The following is a 7,054-nucleotide window of genomic DNA, read 5'->3' on the forward strand; positions in this document are numbered from 1 at the left end:
TATTGGCCACAAATCTTCACTCCAATGGTGTTGAATTAAAAATAAAATTGTAATTTAATTTTCTTTTTATTATTCTAACACCTTATATCACATACGCGTCAATATATAATAATATATAAAAAGGTTTATAAACTAAAAAGATATAAATTTATGACTTTTACACCATTTTATCCATTTTGATGACATTCTTAAAGTCCCCTTCACAAAAGAAAATAAGTTTTTTTTTTTTAATTAAAAAATTATATATATATATATTTAAACTCTAAGTTATGAGCATATTGCTCTGAATAAATTTGAGGGAGCTTTGATTTCTTACTAGTAAAATTTAATGCACATATTACATTGCCCTTTGAGAATCCTTGCCTAGCCCCACTAAGTCTCAAGGAAACACAAAACACTCTCAATCATTTACAAGTTGAACCACATCTGGGATCCCAGGTACCCACAACAATACAAATGATGCAAAGCTACTAACTGATCATATGGTGATTACTTAACAGGATCTAACTTTTTAGAAGAAACATACGTCATCTCTACCGAAAGAATCGACCTATAAAAATCAAATTTACAGACGAAGGGGGAAACGAATGCCACCTATGAAACTGTATGTGTTGCTACCAAGAGAGAGCTTTGGTGTGTACCTGTTATGGATTAATGTTGCATTGTCGAAGGTACTCGTGGTCAAAATCGACATACTTCATCCAATAGTTACGGTACCTGGGTATGGCTATCTCCAGCCAGGGTTTCATGTTTCCATTGTAATGTATGACAGCAGCTCGTTCGATTTCCTTCTGGTTGACGTCGGGGTTGTATCCAAGGCCTAGAACATGCCAGGATCGGTCGAGAGGATGTGTGCGCTTCCAAAATGTTATGAGACCTGGTGGCAAGGTACCCAGCTTCCACAACTGTCTGTCATGATTCTGATGCAATAGAAATTGAATTTTAGACAGAATCCAAGTCAAGTTTGATTATTGCAGAAAAAAGGCCAGGGGAATACCATTATATCAAGAGCAGATAAGAGAATCACTAATTTTACACGGACAGTAAGGATTCAATGGTTTCATGTCATACGAAATATTTCTCTCGACTTGTTTCAGTTTCTTTGTCTTCTAATTCTTATTGGAACTCTATAGAAGATATCGTTATTAGGAATCACAAATATCCACACAAATATCCACAATGGTATGATATTGTCCACCACTTTGAACATAAACTCTCGTGGCTTTACTTTTGGTTTTCCCAAAAGGCTACATACCAATAGAGATGTATTTCTTATTTATAAACTCGGGAATAGGGACTCCCTTCCAACAACCCTCCTCTCGAACAAAGTATACTATAGAGCCTCCACTGAGGCCTATGGAGCCTTCGAACAGCCTCCCCTTAATCGAGGCTCAGCTCCTTCTCAAGAGCCCTCGAACAAAGTATATCTTTTGTTCGACATTTGAGTCACTTTTGACTACACATTCGAGGCTCACAACTTCTTTGTTCAACATTTGAGGATTCCAATGACATGGCTAAGTTAAGGGCACGACTCTGATACCATGTAAGAAACCACGAGTCGTCATACTGGTATGATATTGTTCACTTTGAGCTTAAGCTCTCATGGCTTGGCTTTGGGCTTCTCCAAAAGGCTTCATACCAATGGAGATATATTCCTTACTTATAAATCCATGATCATTCCCTAAATTAGCCAATGTGGAACTCCTACCCAACAATCCTCAACAATCGCCACAGTCAGATAATCACTAAAACATATAACTACCCCAAGTAGAATCTGATTCACACAATGTGGCCACTGTCACGATTAGAGAATTAACCTACATGGAATTTGGTTAAATTATCCCCAAATGAACAAACCAGGATAGTGCAAAACAATATCAACACTCGAGGCAAAAAATAAAAATTTAAGCAGACCAATGGGACTGGATTTAATGTAAGAAAAAAGTTCAAGATAAGATGAGTGATATATGAAAACTTACAAGGTTCTGCCACGTGTGGTATACATCAGTGATGTTCTGCCTCTTCCATTCCTCCAAATCAAATACATTCATTCCATATGCCCAACCACAAGCACGAGGGTCAAAATTCTTTGATATAAGCTCATTTGAGAAATTAAGATACTTATCGAAACGATGAAAACTTTCTCTACAAGTCTCCACAGCCCCATTTACATTCCCCTTTAGATCAAGAGACCAAAGGCCAGTAAGATCTTTCTGCACAACTATGTCATCATCCAAAAACAGCACCTTCTTTAGTTTTGGGAATATCTCTGGCAAGTAAAACCGGAGATGATTCAATATAGATAAATACTTTGGGTTCCGGAACTTCATATTTGAATCAGAATGGGCTCTATGAGCTTTGAAGTAATAATTTATTGCTGATGGAGAACCCAACTGCTTGAGAACTGGACTGTAACTTGAATTTAACCATGAGAATTCCTCAATACTCTGAACCTCAATAGTCGCTTTACCAGGCAAATTAACCAGGAACCACATTCTCATTGCAGCATAATTGAGCTGGTCGGTAACAATGTGCAAAACATGTTTCGATGCATCCTACCAAAATTCAATGAGATATAATAAGCGGTGATGTTGTAGCAAAGATACATTCAGAAACACGTCACACTTCTTCACATTCCCTTCTTTTTCTTTCAAGCTTAAAACTATTATATGTATGCATAGGATAATAGATGTACCTTTGCATGAGCAATAGTCGAATTTACAACAGCTGCTGCTGCCAATACATTATCTGAGAATAATGCATAATGATACAGGCTGGAGTCTTCTAGTTTTTCTTGATTGGGAAACGGTCGCTGTGAATAATTCAAGCTATAGTATTCTGTAGTTAGGCGTAAGGGAAGACAATGAAGGCCCTTGGGAAGTGTTTTTGCTGTTAACTGTGACAAGAACAATGCTTGTTTTTTGTGAACTCGCAGCTGCTCCTCTGTTGACTGGAGCATAGCCCGAACCTTTTTGACCATCGAAGCACAGTCATCCTGAATCTGCTTTCCTCTGTTCAATATTCCATCCATTGCCCTTAACTTCTCTAGGGCACTGCAATCATCAAGATATCTAATTAATAATCAAATATTGGAAGCTATGGCTACGAACCAAGTCTTTAACTATTACAAATAAGAATGTGGAAAGGAATGAGATGAAATATAAAAATGCACTGCAAAATGTCACATAGTAGCATGCTCCAGAGAAATACACTTACTTCCTGGGCAGCTGTGAGTCTTTGTTTGCACGCCCTAAAGTACGTTGGACTTCTTTCATCCGTTGGCGTAGTTGTCTAATAAAATTAACATTATTCCTTGTGGCTGAAAGAGAAAGATACAGTTTTGCCTGGACAAGTTGATCCTTAAGATACTGAACCCTTGCATTTGGTGCAACAGCTTCATCATTGCCTTTTTCTGATTTAGATGATTCTCTAGACTTGAGGTCGGTGGATTGGATGGATTGTTGTTCACGCTTGCTTACCTGGATATCAAACCACAGAGGGGAAGCAACAGGGTAAAAAAAAAGACAATTGAGATGTACATGCAAACATTTAACTTGAAAATATTTCTTTCTGGAAAGAAAATCATTACATCAATCTAGCAGTTGATCGCTGAACTCAGATATCATAAAGAACTGAAACCGAGAATGAATCACATTTAACTATCGAAGTTACTCGGTAAAAAAATCCATAACCTTGCACAAGAGAGCAAAACAATCACGATTCCTTAAGCTAGTAAACTGATTAATTGGCATGCTTGCAACAGGACAGCTTAATTTAAATTTTGATTCCATAAATTGCCAAGTTTGATCCAGCAAAAAGATTAGATTAATATATTTTTTTCTTTAATCACCAATGGTTAAAGCTTACGAGTATAATGAACTATTAATTATTATCTATCCTACATTTGGTCTAGGACAACGGAAAGTGAAGTCTGCATGATTGCAATCCAAAATAAATGCAACTTAAGAAAATCCAAGACCTTGCATCTAGATCAGTTATCTTCCACTATCATCTAGCTGAAGTACTAATTTGATCAATTACAACAAAACAGTTGCAAGCAGAGGAATCCGCTCTCCTGCACTAATCACTCATAACATAAAAGGCACGATGAAAGGAAGCAATGTTCTATATTCCAAAGCCATCAACGTTATTTGAGAGAAATGAAACATTTTCACCAAATTTTAAAAGGTTTTGGAGGAATTTTCCATTATAACCAAGTCAAAATTGTAGATGAAAAAAAAAAAAAAGAATCAAAATTGTAGAGTTTTCTACCTTCACACGCTTCGTGTCGAATTGTACCAAACTGCCCTTGCGGAGATTCTTCTGCGCATGTTGGTCGGTGATCTGCCTGAGGGGATTCTCTCTAATCGAACTGACGTTCTCATTCGTGGTGGACAGTGCACGAGTAGATTTATGCTCCCGCGATTCAGGTAATTGCAAATCTGTAACGATAAGATTTGCAAATTTATAAAGGCGCAAGGGACAACATAATAAAATGTTCGATTCAAAGAAAAAATTATTTCAAAAATCACCTTGATTTGCGCCTTGAACATCGGTTGAATTATGCTCGGTAGCAGACGCATCCGGTTCTGGATGAGCTGTATTGTTAGAGTACACAGTTCCGACCGGTTCTTTAAGAGTCCTAGAGGATTCCTGATAAAATAACTAAGACCGAATAAGCAAAGATCTACAAGTTCAAGGCAGAAATAAGCCGAGCAAGAAATCACAAAGAGGAGAACTAGAAAGCAACAACACGAAAATACTTACAAGAGGAAGTATATTCAAATGTTCAGAATGACTGCTCAGAGTCTGCAAAGAAAAGTAACAATGCACATATTGATTCAGATAATTCAACAAATTAAAGAGAAAATCACATAATTCCACTTACAAAGCTTGAGAAATCTTCCAGAAATTCACCTCTCGCTAAGAAAGAAGAACAAGAAAAACAAAAATCAACAACGAAATATTGAAGAACACCAAACCAAGTTCAATCGAGCATAGAACTTACAGGAGGAGAAATTAAAGGATCCGAGACGATGAGTGTAAAGCACAATCGGAGCAATGACAGTGACAAAAAGCAAAAACAGCACCAAATTCCTCACCATCATTGTTGCTCCCTCTATCGGTCAGATTTGAAAAGAGAAATGAGAGGAAGAAGAAGAAGACAATGGCAGTAGAAATCGAAACGACGCGATTGCAATTGCGATTGAGGTCCTTATCGATGTTCATCAACCATAGCCACACCAATTTGATTATTGAGAAACTTTCCTTTCACCTTCAGAACCCAGAATTTCATTCGGAAGAAAAAATGCGGCACACTGAGAGAGGGAGAGAGACTGACGTAACTTTTATTCCCATTTTCCATTTTCTTCAATAAATAAAAACACCATAAATTAGAAATTAAAGACATTTAGACAAAGATAGGAGTACAAAGACAATGACCTAAAAAACACCTTATTCATGTCCGTGGATGAAAGTCCACATCCGCTAATTTAAGAAATGATCGTGGTTTTATAATCAAAGAATGCTATCTCTATTGGTACGAGAACTTTTGGGGAAGCCCAAAGTAAAGTCACGAGAGCTTATACTCAAAGTGGACAATATAATACTATTGTGAGAGTCGTGTACATCTAACATGGTATCAAAGTCATGCCCTAAACTTAGTCATGCCAATAGAATTCTCAAATGTCGAACAAAGGACTCCAAAAGAAAAGGAGTTGAGCCTCGATTAAGGGGAGGCGTACTTTGTTCGAGGGGAGGTGTTGGTGGATGAAAGTCCCGCATCGGCTAATTTAGAGAATGATGGTGGGTTTATAATAAAAAAAAACATTGGTACAAGGCTTTTTGGGGAAACCCAAAGCAAAACGAGTTTATGCTCAAAGTGGACAATATCATACCATTGTGAAAAATCGTGTTTATCTAAAATTCAAACCATACCAATAAGTTAGAATTATCTATTTGATCAGAAAGTTAAAGTTTAGAAAATAAATAAATATAAGTTTATAATATTACTCAAATTTCAACTCAACAAATAAAAATTTACTCTAAAAGAAATAAATAAATTGACAACAAACTTTATTTATTTATTTTTTTTCATCTCTAGATTTTTAAATATTTGATTTAATCTTTTAATTTATAACTTTTAAATATACATTGAAATTTCCTTTTTATTTAAGTCATTTAAACATAATCTAAACAACAAATTTTTATTAAATTAATGAAAAATGAAATAAATTAATAATGCTAATATAAACCAAACTCAATTCATTAAGCATATGGACAAGAAGTCAAATATTCCACGTCTTATTGACAACAAACATCATCAATAATAACATTAATAATTTTTTTTTAATTAATCATAAATTAAAACTTAATATTTGAATGTGCAAATATTAAATTAAATTAGGGTTTATATTAAGAGCTAGAAGTGTGTGTGTGTTTTTTTTTTAAATTTATAGTTTTTGGTAACAAACATCACTTTGAGATAATTATATTAGTTTTATATCATTTTTAATTGATTGATTATTTGGAATAAAGTTAGACAATACAGAAGGACCGAGTCATGAGGCAAAGGAGAAAAGAGGATTTGGGTGAAACCCAAATTACAACTCCTCGACCTCAGCCAATCATGTGATTGATTTTTTAAAAGGGCACATGTCATGCATGTCCTCAGCTCATGACATCCGGGTTCAATCGAGTCTAGTTCATTTTTGACCTAATTAATATGAAAAACAATAAAAATCAAAAAAAAGTTGTCATATATAGATCTCATACATAAACCATTTTTACACTTAAATTCTACATGTTAACTCAAACATTAGAGCTGATATGACAAGCACCACACTGGTGTGTAATTTTTTTTTTTTTTCAGGACATAGTCTTCCTTAATAAACAAATCTTATTCTTATTGTCGTGTGAAGATCAAGTATCTTATTCAGATAATCTGAACACATTGGTTTGTTTTTTAGACTTCCAAGAAATTATTGAATTTCCCACAAAGATGCAAAACCTAAAAATAAACAGTCTTTGATGTATCTCGAAACTCGAAGAGCTC

The 7,054-nt window shown here is 35.2% G+C and overlaps 1 protein-coding gene across 2 annotated transcripts; it reads right to left on the reverse strand.

The window, feature by feature from the left end:
• Positions 1 to 284: 284 nt before the first annotated feature.
• LOC111449867 (probable galacturonosyltransferase 4) lies at positions 285 to 5,356 on the reverse strand. 2 transcript variants are annotated; one of them, XM_023089960.1, is made up of 9 exons: positions 5,009 to 5,356; positions 4,889 to 4,923; positions 4,768 to 4,809; positions 4,533 to 4,653; positions 4,273 to 4,442; positions 3,217 to 3,479; positions 2,696 to 3,053; positions 1,980 to 2,555; positions 285 to 920 (listed from the first exon to the last, which is right to left on the reverse strand). In XM_023089960.1, exons 1-9 carry the CDS (start codon positions 5,106 to 5,108, stop codon positions 645 to 647), a joined length of 1,941 nt encoding a protein of 646 aa, XP_022945728.1. In that variant the 5' UTR covers positions 5,109 to 5,356; the 3' UTR covers positions 285 to 644. The 2 variants fall into 2 exon arrangements, with proteins under 2 accessions (XP_022945728.1, XP_022945727.1); XM_023089959.1 differs by having other exon boundaries at positions 4,533 to 4,665.
• Between the last annotated feature and the right edge of the window lie 1,698 nt (positions 5,357 to 7,054).

This window comes from Cucurbita moschata, unplaced genomic scaffold (genome assembly GCF_002738365.1).
Source record: "Cucurbita moschata cultivar Rifu unplaced genomic scaffold, Cmos_1.0 Cmo_Scf00011, whole genome shotgun sequence".
Taxonomy (NCBI): domain Eukaryota; kingdom Viridiplantae; phylum Streptophyta; class Magnoliopsida; order Cucurbitales; family Cucurbitaceae; genus Cucurbita; species Cucurbita moschata.